An 18,356-nucleotide genomic window follows, 5' to 3' on the forward strand; every position below is an offset into this window, starting at 1 on the left:
TGCTTTCAGTACTTTCATTTTTGGTTGTTGTGAAAACCTTTGTTGGAAAAAAACATATAAAAAACTGTAAGTGTTGCATTGAGCTTCACAGAATGCTAACTGATGAACTGAATAAATAACAGTGAAAATGTGTGTGTATATATATATAATTATATATAACATAATTTTTATCCCGTTAAATAAAAAGCAAAAAGCCCTTCAAAATGGAAATAAAATCTCTTTATTGTTCAATAGTTAAAGGGATAGTTTAACCAAAAACGAAAGACATTTACTCGTCCCCGAGTTGTTCCAAATCTATATAAATGTCTTTGGTCTGATCATATTTAGAAGAATGTGTATAACCAAAAACTTCTTGGACCCTATTGAATACCATAGAAAGAAATTAACATTTTTGTTCTGTTGAACAATACACTGTTTGGTTACAGCATTCTTTGAAAATATATTTCTCTGTGTTCAGTCAAACAAAGAAATTTGTACAAGTTTGGAAAAACCGGAGAGTGATTAATACATGATCAAGCTTTCAATATAGGGCGAACTCTCTCTAAGAGCAACATTTGTTTTTTAAATTGAAAAATAAATCGTACAGACATGTACAGACATGTACAGACATGTACAGACATGTACAGACATGTACGGACAGCAATGACACACACAAGACAATGAAACATAAGGACTCTTTAAAGGGAACAAACACAGGATAATTGTTAGGGACCAGGTGCTGAGGATTAAACACTAATGGGAAGGTAACAAGGAAACGAGATGGCGGGAAATACTGACGAGACATGGAGAGAGAGTGAGAGGATTTCTAACGTCAAACCTCTAACTCCACGAGGTACCTTAGACTATGTCATGGCTCCCCCCCAGGACCAAGAATAAACAAGACAAGATGGCAAAACCATGACACAGAGTAACAGATTCATCTAGTGAAGCAGTTTTCACTGAAGGATTTTGAGTTACTGTGATCTGGGATTTACAGACTGAAAATAAATCAGATTTAAATGTGAAATCCATTTTTTTTTAAGATTCAGATGTGATGTACAGTTAATAAAAACAAACATTTTCAGTCATGTTTTGTAAATGCATACTGTTGAAAAATACACTATTTGGTTACAGCATTCTTCGAAAATATATTTCTCTGTGTTCAGTCGAACAAAGAAATTTGTACAAGTTTAGAAAACCTAGAGAGTGAGTAATAAAAGCTGTTGTGAGTTGAATGAATATATAGTGTGTTTGCACTAGAGGTCAGTATAAAGCAGATAAACTCATCACATCATGCGAGAAGATGGTCTGAAACACTGTTACACAGATATTATGATACAATATAGTTCAGAGAAACATCTTTTGAGACTATACACACGCGGTGAAAACAAACAGGTACAGAACACTTCAAGGTCTTTAATATGAATGTATTTAATAGAAAGCACAGCATCAGATACTGTAAACCATCTCAGAGACTTTCTGGGACACATTTCATCACACATGTGTTGTGTCATGTACATTCAGATCAGTGAAGAGAACAGATATGACACAGAGGAACACTGACAGCTGTTCTCAGAACAGCCCGATATTGAGTCTCAGTTTACATCACACAGAGTCACGGGGTCAGTTCTGACATACATCATACAGCAGACGAAGAAAATATCAAATCTGATGCTGCTGTACAGTACATACTACTGGACAGATACATACGTCCATCACTCCAAAATATATACAAGAGTCCATGCGTCCACAATATACATATAATACAATAAATATCATTGAAAACATCCAGAAAGCATTCGCAATACAGCACTGATGGGCAACATCTGCAAACTAAACACGTGTTTGTTCTCTCATTGCTGGACTACAGAATTATATTTATTTATATCTATTGGGATAAAAACACTACATTCATATTAAAGCATCATTTATTTACGCATAATTTACTCAAATAATTGAAGAGAACTTAAATTAGATATTGGTTTGTCATGAGGGGGTTTATTTTCTCGTCTGGATACAACATTCCAACAAGATCACCATAGTTACACACCAGACAATACAAGTAACCAGTAACTAAACTGGGACTTACTCTACAGGTGATCAAATCTTCACATCATTTATCCATTAGGAGTTCATTGTGAAATTGAGATTTATAAACTGTATTTATGTTCTGATGGTCACATACAGAATGACAGAGATCAGGAGTGGTCTTTGTTTAATGTTTAAGATGGTTGGGTTTGGTTTTGTGGTTGCTAGGATACAGGCTGAGGGTCAAAAGCAGGTCCACCTCTTGATATGATATGGTCTATTATTCAATGACAGGCAACTGTCTTAAAGTTTACGAGGAATGGTGATGGGAGTAAGATTAAAGGGTCACATTCACCCTAAAGTAATATTTAAAAAGACAAACTATTTGTATTTTGAATGAAGTAATTGAACTTTACTATTACTTTAAGACAATGATGTAAACCATCCAATATCAAAAGAATGCATTTAGAAATCTGCATGAAGTAAAAGCAGCAGCAGAAATACTGATTTATCGCTTTCTAAACGTTAAGAATAAAATAAAAGACCATGAGAATATTTCTCTGTATAGGCAATTAAGAAGTGATGAAATATCCTCCAAAAAATTATTGTATTTTGCTAAAAAAAAAAAATTCAACAGCCCTGAAATGTTTTCTTTTTTTTGCAAAGCATATATTTTTATTTCATGGATTTGAAATATCAGCCAGACATTCTGTGAATTTCCGTGATATAGTAAATAATTATGTTTATTAGCATTTCTTAAGAGTTTTAATTGATTAAACTTCCATCAAAGTTTAAAGTGAAAGTTTACATTAAATCCACAGCATCACACATTCAAGACATTTGTTTTTAATATCGTCATTCTTCTTACAAACATGTGTGTCTGCACACGCTGCCCAACAGCTAAAAAAAGAAACTCCGATACATGAACAAGAAAAGTCATTTCCATTTATAACATATTTTCCAGTTTTATGTTAGATAATGAAATAATTTTGTTCAGTTACAAGCAAGTTAAACATCAGCAGTTGAGTTTGTCCATGTTAAATCAGTGATGAATCGTCTCAAATTCCACCATAGCTTCCTCTTCACATCTGGAAGTTTTTAAAACATAATAAAGATCCTGAAACATCATTCATTCACACTGAGTAACACCATAAAATCATCTCAAAATCTAAATACAGAAATAAAAGAAGAAATTTAACAAAAGATTTAATATATTTATTTGATTTTGAGATGACACCCACAGGAAAGACGTTCAATCGAACAACTTAATACAAAGACTGCTTATGAGAGATACAAAACAAAAAAAACCGACACAAACTACCAGATTTCATTTCACGAAATCATTGGAAACATCAGAATCTGCCACAATAAAATAAATATTGTATGAAACTTACAAATATCTGTTTAGATGGTAATCTAAACTCAATTATTAAAACTTTGAACTCAATTATTCTCAAGTTTTACTCTCCTTGTACATGCATCTCAAACCTTTCGGAGGGAATCAGGACAGTTCTGTTGGACTCTTTGTGACATCACTTCCTGAAGAAGCTTAACATTTAAAAGCATCTTATTCCTGTTTCAAAACAAACACTTCCTGAAACATTCAAGATATAATAAATACATCCATACACTGCATACGGCATGTTTACAGTAATGTTCAGCAGGTGTTTTTATAAGCAGCACAAAAAATACTTAAAATATACAACCATGACAAAAAAATAACAAACATATCAAGTAATAATTCTCTAAAGTCTTTTGTCATAAAGCTGCCGAAGAGCCGTCATGACACAGTGAGCAGATCCACAGTGATTCTAAAGGCATGAACGACAGCAAACACGTTGAGATGTTACACGCACTAAACTGATTTTAGTCAACATTTCCAGCCGGATGGAGCTCAGAAAACATCTTGTTTATACATTTACAGAATATGACTTGCAGGTCAGTTATCACCATTTTTATCAACATATCTGTCGATGCACAAATACCAAAAAAATTCAGGATTGAATTTAAAATCCAGTTCTTCCATGCATCATATGTTCAGAATGACTCCAGACATATTCACATGACGTTCCTTTAGCATGTGTGAAATATATGTTTCACAATAAATCTGCATGAAATACAGTTGTGGCTAGAAGGGATACAGCTACGGCCGGAAGTGATGCAAAATCTGGCCATAAAATGACATTAACTAACGCCTTCACCTCCCTCAATCCTAAACCTAACCTTACAATAAGAATGAAATAGTAATTAACTGTTGTCAGCGAGATAAATATTATGCGGTATTGAAGTGAGCATGCCCAGTGGATGTACCTGTATCGCTTTCAGCCACAAGCATTAAAATAGCCCTTGAGGAACTGCAACGTTCTGAAACAGTCAAAAACAACAGCTCACATCTGCTAGTCTGACAACCAAACCAAAGGAAAATAATTCAAACTGCAAAAAATAAATGTTGTTAAGCAGGTCGTGCATAAATGTGATGGAATACACTTGTTGTCTCCAATGTCTTTACTGGAAATGTTAAAAGCCGACTACATAAACAACATCAAATAAACACATCAACATCTGAGTCAATCATGATTTTACTGTCAGTTTCCAGTGAGGATCTGTGACGTTTGTCTCTCTATCGCCATCTGTGCTTGAAAAAAAAATTGCAGACTACTTTGTGTAGTCAAAAGACATCAAACTGACTTTTCCAACAAAATCCCACACAACAGCTCAGAGCATAAATCATTATCATACGCTTACTGTGGTTTTTATATATACTTGCTCAATATCTGATTTTGTTTAATTTAATTCTCTCAAAATCCTACTTTTTTGCATGTTTAATGTTTGACTCAAAGGAGATATTTGTTTATCTTTGCACGATACTGCAAAACAATTATGGTTAACTTTTCTGCTCAGTTGAATGTAAAATCTCGGTCCTAAATCAAAACCATTTGAAAAGCAACCGGTCTAAGGTGGATCAGACAGAGCTCACGTGATACTGGTCCACATCATCAAATCTTATTCCAATGACTATAAACTATAGTACACTTACACTTGTAATAAACAAAATGACTTATTGCAGCTATACAGTTTGAACGATACTGAAGCGATATTCTTGTGTTTCGTGTTTTTGACAAAGCAGATTTCATGCATGTTATCGGTCGACTGCTGGAGTTCATGTGAATACATTATATGCTCAACATGCTAACACAAGCGCACTAGAGGAGAGCTCAAGACGAACATTGTGTAGCGTTAAACTGAACCTACAATGAACAGCACAACTTATTTAGCACGTTAGCACGCAGCTCTGTGAATACAAGTGTCACGGGAACGAAGACCTTATGTAACACCAAAGTATGATGTTGTGTTGCTTTTCACAGGCAGATTATTGCATACGCTAAGAGGTCTAACAGCCACACAATGCACTTGTAACCAGACAAACACACGTTACAAAAACACCCATCAGATGAAGTCCACACGACAAGAAAAGGCGAATGGATTCACTGTCAGCAGGTGTGTGGATGTTGGGTATCAGTCTTGCGTATACAAATAAAACTAACGTTTGCAGTTCTAATCCATTTGTGTGACTGACTTTCACCTCTGGATTTGTACACAAAATGTGCAACTTTACTAGCGCTTTGCATTTCACTAGATCCAGTGAGGTGCATTAGCAGTAAAGCGACATCCTGCTGCGCCGCATGGCCTCGCTGATCAGGTAGGCGGGGCTAACCTCCGGTTCCTCCGTCATAACCACGATGTTCTGCCACTCACCACACTGATTGGACTTTTTAATGGTGTCCACCACACAAAGAGCGTAAAGACAATCCTCAAATGTGGCGGCCATCGTAAGTGGCCGGCCATCCCACGTGCGCCTGTCATCCTGATCCTGGAAGGCCTGCCGTATCGCCTGAACCATGCAGATGGTGCCGGTGAGGTACGGAGATGGAATATCTCGGAACGCCTTGTCCGGTAAAGATGCGTTTCCCACAGGAGTGTCGTCTTTTAGCAAGAGCACCTTCCCACTCTCACCGTCATTCTTTTGACCGTACAAGTCCGTCCCAGACACCGTCAGCCTGCCGGCTGTTCCCACGACCACCACCTCCTGTCTGAACTCACCCGGGACGTTAAAGTTGAGCGTGACGGTGCAGCAGGCGCCTCCGTCCAACACCATCTGAAAGGTGCAGAAGTCGTCGCTGGTGATCTGCCGGATGCCTTGGATGTGGTCAGTCTGCTTGACGAAAGTCTTAAGGAAGCCGTGAACTTTGGCCGCTCGCCGTCCGGTCACAAACGTCAGCAGGTCGATGATGTAGCTGCCCACCGAGTGAAGGCCTCCTCCGCCCATCAGGTCGTCACAGCTCCAGTTATATTTCTTGCCGAGAAGGCTGCCGGCATGCACCTGTGCCTCGCACACCAACAGCTCCCCCACGTAACCTTCCTCCAACAACTCCTTCATGCGGACGAAGGCGGGAAGGAAGCGCAGCACGTTACCCATGATGCTGAGCAGTTTAGGGTAGTACTGCGCCGCTGACATCATGCGGAAGGCGTCCAACGGTGTGGCCGTCCGGTCACATATGACATTTTTTCCAATACCTAGGAGAGTGAAAGAGAGTTAGATGTGGCGTTCATATATCAGTTTATTTTCCACTATGACAAAGCTAAGATTACAGACATCTGTCAGCAGAGGCAAGATATGATTTATTTTTTTAACAGGTCACAGCAGGAGAAGAAGTGGTGTTTTCTCTCTCATCGCACTTCTTCTACAGCCCTGTAGATGGCAAACTTTTACACAATATGAATTACTAGTTTCATAAGTGATGGTTCACTGAAAAATAGGAAAACAACATATTAAGAATGTGACAGATGAGCTCTCATGATAAATAAATATAACTTATGTTGTTGGATATAATCAAACTGCATGAGGTGCATATATTTGCAACAAACTGCATTAGATACACATTTATAACTGTGGAGAGTTGAGACACTGCCAGTTCAATTAAACTGGTTTAACTGGTTTATAAATGACCAGTAGTGGGTCTGGAATGTCTCTTATTCCACATAACCTGTTCCTGAAGGGCCTGATCGATGAAGAATCCAGAGATAATATCTCACACTTAACTCTCAAAGACAGCACCAGTGTCTGAAAATAAATCTATCTGACCCATTTATAGTAAATCATGTCTGCTCCAGTAGAGATAACATTTTTAGTTCAAGACAAACATCTTCAGTATTTATCTGATGTGTTTACAAGTACAATTTCAAATGTTTAATACATGATAGATAAATACAGAATACATCTCAGCCTATGAGCAATTTTAATATATTCGTGTTTGAATGATTGTTTATTTATCATTGGTCGATGTATCTTAGATGCCTGTTGGGCAGCTCAACACAGAGCAGAAGCAGACAGACACTTGTGATCTCACTCTCGATCTTCTTTGACAAGAGCCACTGCAGTAAAGTCTAAGTCCACACAAAGTTAGTTAATCCCCCATAAGAGAAATTTACAGAGCCCTAGATACTGAACACTACAGAAAAGCTTTGTGTTCACTATTACTGCTGACTAACTAGAAGAACATGAAAAAGTTTTAGCTTTAGTTTGAAAACAGCTTTTACATAAACAATGGTTTGTACTAGATTCGAATTTGAGGACGATAGTGAAGATAAAGATTCATAGCTATAGTCTTTTAATTGGAGTGTTTATTTGTATGATTTTCTGTAGCGGTCATGAGGTGGTACATGGAACAACTAATTTGTACTTTATCTGAAAAGTATGAGTAAGACTGTACTATAACAAATATGAACAAATTTCATAATCAAGGAAGAGTAACGCCCAACTAACAACACAATCACTCAGAGACCTCCAACCATAACAATACAGTTGGAGACGGAGAGACCGAGAGCGAGAGATTAGTGTGTGAGGATAGCAAGGCTTTGCATTTTCTCTCTCTCTGGGGATTTGAACGGTCCTACAAATGCACGTTATACTCGTACAAACACACAACACGTCCTTTACAATATTACATTAACAGAGTTCTGTACAATTTCTTTAAATAGTGAACTGGCGAAGACTGCATGAGCTGCGTTTCAATATTTGATATTTGACAAGTCAATACTGCACATTTGCTTTGTATTTTTACTGGTGTTTGCATGCAATCATTTCTAAAATAAACATTTGAAATTTTAAGAATCTGTTACACATCTCATCCTGCACTCTTTATACTTCAGATGCGAGAGAGATGCAAGACAGAGATTTGGTTCAGGACTCAGACTTATAAACATCACACTAGCATCCCCCAGCAACCAGTGCACCCCTAGCAACCATTGCAGTAAAAACACAACACTTTAGCAACCATATAGCAACATCCTGCCAACTAATAAAGACAAACATATTTCAAACATAAAATTCAACACAAAATTGTATTATTAATATTTACAAAGATTACATCTTTAAACAGTAGCATTCAACATTTATATAACCTTTGTAATTAAATGGAAATGAATTTGAAGACAATTGCCTGGTTATTTTTAAGGAGACCTAAATCATTGTTTGAAATGAACATTTAAGGAAATTAATTAAACTGATAAATAAACAGATGAAATGTGGTTAGAAAAATAGGCTGTCATAAAAGTAAAATATTGTCCCTAAAGATACATTTCAGCAGGTCAATACTGGCTCTTAATAAAATAAGTTGCTTATCAAGTTCCATTCCATTTTCTACCGCTTATCCGAACTACCTCGGGTCACGGGGAGCCTGTGCCTATCTCAGGAGTGCTTATCAAGTTAACAAATTTAAATATTGCTTTCTGCAGAGATGTGGATGAATCAGGTATGATTGAGAATCCTGTGCATCACTGAGTGATAAACCTTTGAGTGGTGATTCATTCATTCACAATGTAAGAGCATCACATCAGAGTTTACAGTAGAGAGACGTCTCTTCTGAAAGCCATTACTGAGACTGAATTACAAATCACTGGAGAGACTGTACACCAACCCAAACTATCCATCACACGCGCGCGCGTGCGCGCAAACAAACACACACACGCACACAAACGTTCACTCGGTTCAGCTTGTATTCCATTCCATGTAGTTAGTGAGACACAGTCTAGTTTGTTTTCCTCGTGACACACAAAACAATAAACTGAATCTACGTCATATAAATAAAGTCAAACAACAAAAATATCACGATATCCATCTGTGATGTTATCAATCACAATACTCCACACATAGGCCAGAACAAACACCTCTCAAACAACAACAACAATACAACAATAAATCCACTGTTTACCTGCTCACTCCTTTATATACACAAACGACACAGAGGTTTTTTTCAGTGGAACACAAAAGAAGATATTTTGAGAAGTGTCTCTGCGGTTTTGTGTTCATACAATGAAAGTCAACGGGGTTCAGAGTTGTTTGATTATCGACATTCTTCCAAATAACATCATTTGTGTTCCCGACAGAAGAAAGAAACTCATACACAGAGTTGAAATGACACGAGAATAAATAAATAATGATAGATATCTCATTTTTAGCTTAACTACCCCTTTAAATCTTTCAAACTACTTGCAACAGAGCGGAGAGATGTGGACGTTTCTGCTGACTGAAGCTCGGAGTCAATCAACATCCGAGAGTCTGTCTCCATCACTACACAACACAGAAACCACACACTTTTACACACATCATAACTATGTTAAGTGTTCTCTGTCACTTAACTACATGTAAAAACATTCATTTGTGTGTAATCCTGGAGATGAAAAACACAAGAAAATTATTTGGTTGGCATTCATCTCACAGTGTCTGGAATGTTTACCACAGTCTAACCTTCATCTTAATTAAACAACACGCCGATTATACAGCATTAAAACACACGCCAGGCATACAGAGAGACGTGCAGATATATTCATAAATCATACAAATTCAGCGTTCCTTTGTAGCCCTTTATCATGCAAATGCACAGATGGTGGGCGGACACAATTAACTGCGTGTGCATTCACTGTGAACCGTCCCTTTCTAATTCATCCACCATTATACCTGTCAAAACAATTACAAGATGTCTTATGGGGATTTGATGAATATGACTCCATCATTCTGCCTCTTAAATGTGTTGTTTTGTTATTGTAAGAATAGGAAACATGTCTTATAATAACCAGGCAATAATTGAGACACACAGAAATAATATTCATCTCGTCTTCAATCAAGTAGATGATGATGTTTTCATACAGGATCCTTGATTCAATAGATGCATTTTCTCTTGGTGCAGCTCTGGTACAGATAATTATTCATTAATCAAACATCATGTGTGTTTTCATGCAAACCTTCATCTTATCTCTGGTCAAAGGTCACTGTGAGCCTGAATGTTGTCTTTAGATTGGCAGCTCTAAACTTTATTGCAAAGTGCCTAAATTCAAAACTCTAGGCTTAGGAAGTGTGTTTTAGGTCTTGACTAAAGAAATCATACACCTTTTGTTATCATTTCAATTTTTGATCTAGTTTGGAATATTCTTTGTTGGGTATAACAGCACACGGTAGATTTTAGACACGTCTGGAAAGTTTGTACAAGACTTATTTCGGGGAACCATCTCCCGGTCCCAGTCTGCTGACAATGGTGAAATAACATATAACCTGTTTACAAGAAAGACCCGGAAGAGCACATATCCCACAATGCAAACTGCTTCATACTTATTAACTGGAATAGTTGTATAGGGTCGAAAAAGCTAAATCAAAACATTTACTCCCAAGAAATAAAAAACATGCGAATTGATTTAAATTTCTACACTATAAAGAGGTGTTAACTCTTCTACTCTGAACCAGGGACTGCATTGCATGAACGGAGATCTTATAATATTAAAAAAAAAAATTTTTTACTTGTTCCCCATTGAATAAAACTTGAAAGTAACAGAATAAAACAAAAATGTTTCTCATATTGGCTGCTGTGTCATTGTGTCATTTTTATTGGCACGTCGTGTTAAAACTGGCCGACCAATGAGATTGGCGTTTTTGTTCACTTTCCTGGTGCTGCTGAAGTTACAGAAAAACACGACTTGGTGGCACTCGAACACAAAACGGTCTTGCCGAGCACACATTGACGAAGAGGAAACAAGACGAATTCTTCTTCTGTATGACAAGCGAGTGTCAGAAGCATAAGGTTTCACAGTGCCACCTTGTGTACCGGGGCATCTATGATTTTCATTAAGGGTCATCTATGTCATGGAGTTTGCATGTTCACTCAGCTCATTTCTAGCGAATATTGTTTGTGTATGAACGCCGGAAAACGTCTGGAAAAACCCTGGCAACAAGCGTATGCGATTATCGTCCCGGTGTGTACGAGCTTTTAGGCTCATAAATATATTGATGTTGTTCTAAAATCATAGGCCGTCACAAACATTTGTATGATATTTTATCTATTAGTGCACATGACCCTTTCCGTTGACTTGTTGTAAATGTCAGGGACGTTTGGTCTGTTCATACACCTCAGATCGGAAGTAATGTAAGGCTGATGTAGAGATCCGCCAGCTGCTCTTTTACCGCAAAGCCCCGCTCGCTTTAAAATAGTATTATAGTATTATTTTATTTTAGTTTTTGTTGCTCTAGTCGAACCACCGCGGATGTATGTCATTATATATAGTTCCCGCCTACTATTGATAGAATTGCGAGAACTTCACTCTTCTCCCCCAAACAATGTACCTTGTGTGCGCTGTTCGCGGTAGACCGATCGCTGCAGACTAGACCATCTGACCAATCAGATTAGAGTAGGCTGCCAGGAAGGAAGGGATTAGACAGATGATTCGCTAAACCAATCATTTGAGAGTCAGTTAAGAAGTAAGGTAAGAAAAACTGCCTATTATATCAAAATAATAGTGTTTGTACACCTATATATACACATTAACTTGTTGTTGGACACTCCATAAACAAAAATAGGACCTTAAAAATAAACATACAAACAAAAAGAATCTAAACCCTAACAAACTCAAGGCAGTGCAATAATGCTTTTCCGAATGAATGAAACATATTGAAACGTATTATTATTTTACATAAAACAAACTAAAAAGTATAACGCCCATATACGGTTAGAGTGAGAAGAGGAAGGATGTTATCAGATGTTGTGGGGTGAATGAGGTTTGACCGTCTTGCCATATTAAGACAATGAAAGCAAAACAAGGCTTGACTCACTGCCTGCAGATTGCATTAGCATCACCGAACACTTCCTGTCTCCCATATCCTGTGACATCATCACACTACAGAGAACAGGATGTAGTAGTCACAGACCACAGGAAGTGAGAATGTACTTGGCTTTTCTAACGAAGTAAGAATACGATTAAAAATACACCACTCTTTCAGCAATTACATTCTCATCTCATAAAGCCACCTAAAACAGATGAGAATCACATGAAGATGAAAGCTGAAGCATCACAGATCCTGTTTAACTCAGGAATGCTCACTTGTCAAAGTTAGGAGACATCAGACTGAAAGAGCTCCGCCAAGCGATTCATTTGAGCCAACAAAGAGAATTTCACAGAACCTCCGAGACTCTCTCTCTCTCTCTCTCTCTCTCGCAAGCCATTAGCATGTAAATAGTGATTTGGAAGGTTAAGCGTGGTGTCCGTGGACTTCCTGAACAAATGCTGGCATTCAGGGGCCATATAGAAAGAGAAGCATCACTCAGTCTCCGGAGTCCTCAGACGGGCTGTCAGCTCTGGTTTTCAAACAATCAACCGTAGCGTGAAGGTCTCTGCCCTTTTAAAACCAAAGACATTGACTGATTTACATTATGGTGTGTCAAGTTCGAAACCAAACTTTCCATGTGTATGTTTATGTATTTTACTGTTGATTCTACTGCAGGGTTTTTCATGCATAGAGAAATTGGACCCGACTTCGTCAAATGTCGTGCCGCCTCAGACTCTCGCCAAATTTTGTTGGGTGTCTTCACAAGAAATGCTGCGTGCATTTTCAGACTGTCATTTGTAACTGCAGTTGCACCATTATGCTGTTTTGTTATCAGCACACTGAGGCGCTAAAAAGAGTTGCAGAACAAGAGCTTTTGTTTTGCATCCAAGTACATCATTGAAATGTCTTTAGCTGTGCAGTTGGATTGTTAAATCAGATATACTGTACACAGCAAATTCACCAGTATGAACGCACATTGCGTTAAGAAAGACCGCAAAGGAATCATTCATTTAAACAGATTACACAAGGACTTTTCAGTCCCCAGAGAATATAAGAGATGATTGAATCATTTAAAGTGAACCACAGAGAACGCAAGATGTCAATGAGCTAGTTAGACTGGTTAATTCAGTTGGCTATAGTGGGCTGAAAAGGATTTTTTGGCAAATGACTGTTTGCTTGAATAAAATTAATGTTTTATATAACTTATAATTGTTATTTTCATCTAGTTTTACTAGAACTTTTAATGTGTCAAAGTCACTTTGGTTAAGCCACTTTAAGGTACAGTAGGCCTACGTGTGTATACAAGATCAGGATGGCACCACCACCGCCTCATTTTGAGCCAGCAAAAACACTGTACTATCAGTGTATTTATGTATATATCTATCGCTTATGAATATTGCACGCTGCATTATTTATATAAGGTATACCGTTTTAAAGTGTTTTGTGTATTATATTTGCAGAAATTGGAAAAAAGTATTGTTCTTAAATGTGCAAGGTCCGGAACACGCACCTAAGCTTTATAAAAAATATTCACCTGTAGTCACAGTAAAAGTTAAGTTCCAAAACCAAACCAAATGCATTTCATGTACATTCATTTACTGTACTCTAAAATAAGAGAAAAGCATAACAAAACAAAACAAGTATTTAGAATTCTCTTTTATTTAACAGTCACTGTATTGTGCACATTTATATAACAGCATGTCTATGTTTGGTTAGAACAACAACAAAATATCTAAACTTGATCTGTTTCAGTCTGATCTGTTTTCCTTCTCGTTTAAAAACAAACCCGTCCATACGAAAAAACAAAAAAACCCTTTAAAGCGCTGTCAAAAGCATACTTAACCAACGGGTGGCGATAAAACCCTAACCATGAAGCAGTGTTGGCCAATCAGAAGCCTGGGATCTGTCGTCAAACAAAGGAGATAGTGGCACACATTCCAATGTCATACGCCATATCTCTGGTTTCATCGTCTACACGACAAACACTGAAACAGGAGTTTCTAAAAATCTTCACCCTCAGAAGAGTTTTCATAAAAGTGTGGTTTCAGTGACCGAGTACTGGGTTTGTGTGTCTGGACAGTCAGACCAGTTTTGGAAAATACATGTGTTTGTGTGGATATTTTGCTCCTGTATGACATACCACTTTATTGCTCCCTGAACTCTCTGCTAGTTTCTTTGGATACAAGCGTCTGCTAAATTAATAAATGTTATAAGTTCACCGCTGTGAATCGGTTTTGGATGTAAAATAACAGATTTTCGTTACATTAAACCAAAGACCATCTACAAACCAATTTCATTACAGCATTCCATAGCTGTACATAAAAGAAACTGCTTAAGGTTTGAGTAAGAACAATTCCAAGGATGACAGCGCTCCAGTTGCTCAAATGCAGTCCAGCAGGACAAACAGGAACATCATACTGTGACCGCACGTGTCACATGAATCTCCAATCATTACTTTAAAAACACTTCTGTCACAACGGCCAGTCTCATTAGTTCTGATCGATCCGAGATCACCACAAACTCACATTCCAGCTCCGGGCAGCACATTATCTCTACCAACACACCATACAAAGTAAACAGACTGTGATAACAGCCGCCTGGCACCTTCAGATGAGCTAGAGTGGTGTGTCATGATACTTTCATTTCTACAAGTGCCTCATGATTTTCATTGAGAAAGAGCCATCGCACATCTCTTTAAAAGGACAGTTCACCCAAAAATGAATGACTCAATTTCTAGTTGTTCCAAACACATATACATTTCTTTGTTTGATTGAAGACAGAGAAAGATATTTGGACGAATGCTTGTAACCAAACAGTTCTCTGAACTCATTTTACTGCTATAGAAGAAAAAGGACATCGGTAGTTAAAAGTGACCCAGAATTGTCTGCTGTCCTATATTCTACAAAATATCTTCTTTTGTGTTCAACAGAACAAAATCATAAAGTCATTTTTCCTACAATGATAGTCAATGGGGTCCAAGAACTGTTTAGTTAGAAGCATATTTGCAATTTCCCATATGTGATATTTCTCCTGAGAAAGGATGGCAAAAACCTCACAAATATCTCCATCAGTTTCAGAAGACATCTAATCAATGTCTCAAAAATAATTTGCAGCTAAAGTTTACATGTTTACTTAAAGCCAAAGACTAACAACAGTCTTTTACCACGTTTATTGACATTATACAACACGAGCAATGTAAACTTTGGTCTGTTTATCATATTTAGTTACAGATTAAATAACATTCACCAAGAACAATCACGTTTAGTCTGTTTTACAAGAAGGTGTTAAAAATACAAGGTAAACAGGTTGTGTTTTCATCAGAGGCGTGTGGAAACTCGTGTGACGTGTGTATTTCGACACCCTACACACATACAAGAACATTTACATTTATGGACTGGGCAAACACTTTTGACTCATAGTGTATTTAAGCCATCTTTCAACATCACAAAGTGGATGATGCCATTGTCTGAGTAAACTTCATAGTTTAGGAAAATTAAGTTTAATACAAATTCTGGACCAATTTTTCCCCCCGGCCTCATATGATTCATTACTTTTTCTTCCATGGAACACAAAAGAAGATATTTTGAGAAATGTCTCAGTGGGTCAATGGGGTTCAGTTTGTGTTCTACTGAAAAAACTCATAAAGGTTTGAAATGACATTAGGTTGTTTAAACAATAAATCTTTTTCCATTTTTGCTACTTATAAAAATATCTGTATTCATAAAGAAAAGCTACATAAGAATGTATTAAATACACTGATGTTCTGATTTGGGTCAATAAGTAGTCACCTAGCAACACCCTAGCAACCACCCAGAACTGCTATCAATTGCTCAGCAACATGCTTAAAAGGAATACTTCCCAAAAATGAGAAGGCTGTTACCATTTTCCCCCCACAAAATCGTTCCAAACCTCCAAACACACAGGAAGAAATTTGGAAGAATGTCAGTTCTCACCCACAATTTAGTGCCATGGCAGGGAAAATAATTACTATGGGAGTCAATGAGGGGTGAGATTTGACAATCTTCCAGATATCTTCCTCTGTGTTCAACAGAACAAAGACATTTTTACACGTTTGGAACAATATGAGGGAGAGTAAATGATGGCAGATTTTTTTATTTTCGGATGAATTATCCCTTTGGGGCCACCATTACACATAACATCATAGAAACACATGGCAAGTAGTCACCAAAGGAAGCTGACAGGAACGTCCTGACAGAGAGGATAATGATCCAGTCACATGATGAGCTTATTTTAGGATCATGTTCTTGAACCTCAACAGTGAATAATTCTCATACTCACGGGTTATTTTTGACTGTTATTAGACACCTGCATGTTTCAGTCTGTGTGTGCGTCTCTACTGACACGACAACAGACCCAGACACACAAACAAGAAGACAAACCTGAGATGTTTACATTCAGCCTAAAGATTAACCAGATTAGATGAAGGGTGTAGATATCAATCACTGCTTTACCTTGCAGACGTTTCTCCTGTAATTCCTTAAAAATGAGTCTGTGAGAGTTCAGTGGTGTATGTCGACCAAACCTGAGCACAGTCTGAATCTTTTCTCAGGAGAGACGTCTGAGACACCAACAAAACCTCGATTTAATCTCTCAAATGTCTTTCGCTTCATGTCTCAGCAGGACTGTGTATGATGATGAGGTTTTCTCACTGTGCTGGGCTTCGACCAGTCGCATGTTTTTGGGTTAGTGAATCATGAGAAGATAATGCAATAGTGTGCACGCTGATGCACGTCAGTCTGTGTTCTGATGCTGCGCTCGGATCTGAAGCCGCACCTAAAACCTGCAGCTGACAGCAACAAGCCAACACAAGACAAGATGCATCTGTGTGTGTCTATGTGTGCAAGCGTATCTGTGTGTCATCGCATGCATGAAATGTATGTTTGTGCTTGCAAGCATGCGAGTGTGGATGCATGAAAGTGAGTGTGTGTGCGTGTGTCTATGTAACTCACCCAATGTCTTGACGGCGATCTGTTTCGTGAGCGGCGGTGGCAGGTTTATACACACCAGGTCCACGTCCTGATGCAGCAGCACGTCATCGATGCGGTTAGTGTAGAAGGGCACGTTCATCTCGCGCGCGAGCTCCTCCGCCTCTTCCTGCGTGCGACCCCACAGCGCTTTCACCGCGAAGCCCTCACTCTTCAGCAGGGGAATGATGACCCGAGCCGTCAGACTGGTACCGAACACACCCACCCCGGGTAACATTTCTGCCACGGCCTAACGGTTACACACCTGATGTCACCCTACGGCTGCGGGTTCGAACCCCTCGAGGGCGGATCCATCGCATCCCTGATCGAAACACCTCAAGTCGACCCAGAACCCGTCATGCATGCAGTCTACGTCTGACCAACGTCAAATTAATATGACTGATTTGATAAGTGTATACTCAAATAAAAGCACATTCACGTCATTATCATCATCATCCACCTGCAGAGACGCTCGTCTCTAAACGACTCCGGTCTGTGAACACGCGACAATATAAAATCACACTCACAAAATCATTCCTGTCCGCATCACAATCTGTGCGACGCGCGACCCTCGCGTCGCGTCGCCTCCGTATCATCCAGATGGACGCGAGCGCATTTCTCCTGAGGTAAACCGATGATGTGACGTGTCCACAGAAGCGCGAAAAACGGCCCCGTCGCGTTATATATCCTAATGATGTTTTCAAAAGGGTCGCTTTGGTGTCTCCGAGGAGCGTCGTAGCATCTCAGCACCGCTCGATATCAATATATCGCAATCATCTACTGCGGCCGGTGCACGAGTTCCGCCCTCCCCGTTAACTCCTTCACGACCGTAGAGCGAAGCGGCCAATCGTACTATGGCAACGGCATCGCGCATGAATTTTAATAGCGTGTCGTGACGTAGGGTCAATAGATGTGTCTGATTTGCGATGGTAAATGGGCGCTGGGTCAGCTAGTAAATCATTCGTTGGTGAAGGCGTGGCTTATGAATATTAATTAGGGGACGTCCAATAGGGTTACGTAGCGATGAATGAGGAAATAAATATTTTCAGGCGAGCCTTTGCTGTAGTAGGATTCGATGGAGCAGCTCGTTCGATCGTAGCAAGTGACCGCAGTGAAATTACTCTTTATTTTAAATAAAAATAAAAGTTTTATAATGAAGTGGATGATAACTAAAGACACACAGTCGATGTATCAAATTGAATAATAAATGAAAC

At 38.5% G+C, this 18,356-nt stretch overlaps 1 protein-coding gene across 1 annotated transcript; it reads right to left on the minus strand.

Moving 5' to 3' along the window:
• Positions 1–1,391: 1,391 nt before the first annotated feature.
• gfod1 (glucose-fructose oxidoreductase domain containing 1) lies at positions 1,392–17,977 on the minus strand. Its single transcript, XM_056738167.1, has 2 exons — positions 17,128–17,977; positions 1,392–6,582 (listed from the first exon to the last, which is right to left on the minus strand). Exons 1-2 carry the CDS (start codon positions 17,378–17,380, stop codon positions 5,660–5,662), a joined length of 1,176 nt encoding a protein of 391 aa, XP_056594145.1. The 5' UTR covers positions 17,381–17,977; the 3' UTR covers positions 1,392–5,659.
• Between the last annotated feature and the right edge of the window lie 379 nt (positions 17,978–18,356).

This window comes from Triplophysa dalaica, chromosome 23 (genome assembly GCF_015846415.1).
Source record: "Triplophysa dalaica isolate WHDGS20190420 chromosome 23, ASM1584641v1, whole genome shotgun sequence".
NCBI lineage: Eukaryota > Metazoa > Chordata > Actinopteri > Cypriniformes > Nemacheilidae > Triplophysa > Triplophysa dalaica.

Coding starts and splice junctions, on each gene's coding strand:
- gfod1 (XM_056738167.1), bottom strand. CDS start 17,380: ATGTTACCCGGGGTGGGTGTGTTCGGTACCAGTCTGACGGCTCGGGTC. Junction 6,583..17,127: donor GATCGCCGTCAAGACATTGG/GTGAGTTACATA, acceptor TCACTCTCCTAG/GTATTGGAAAAAATGTCATA.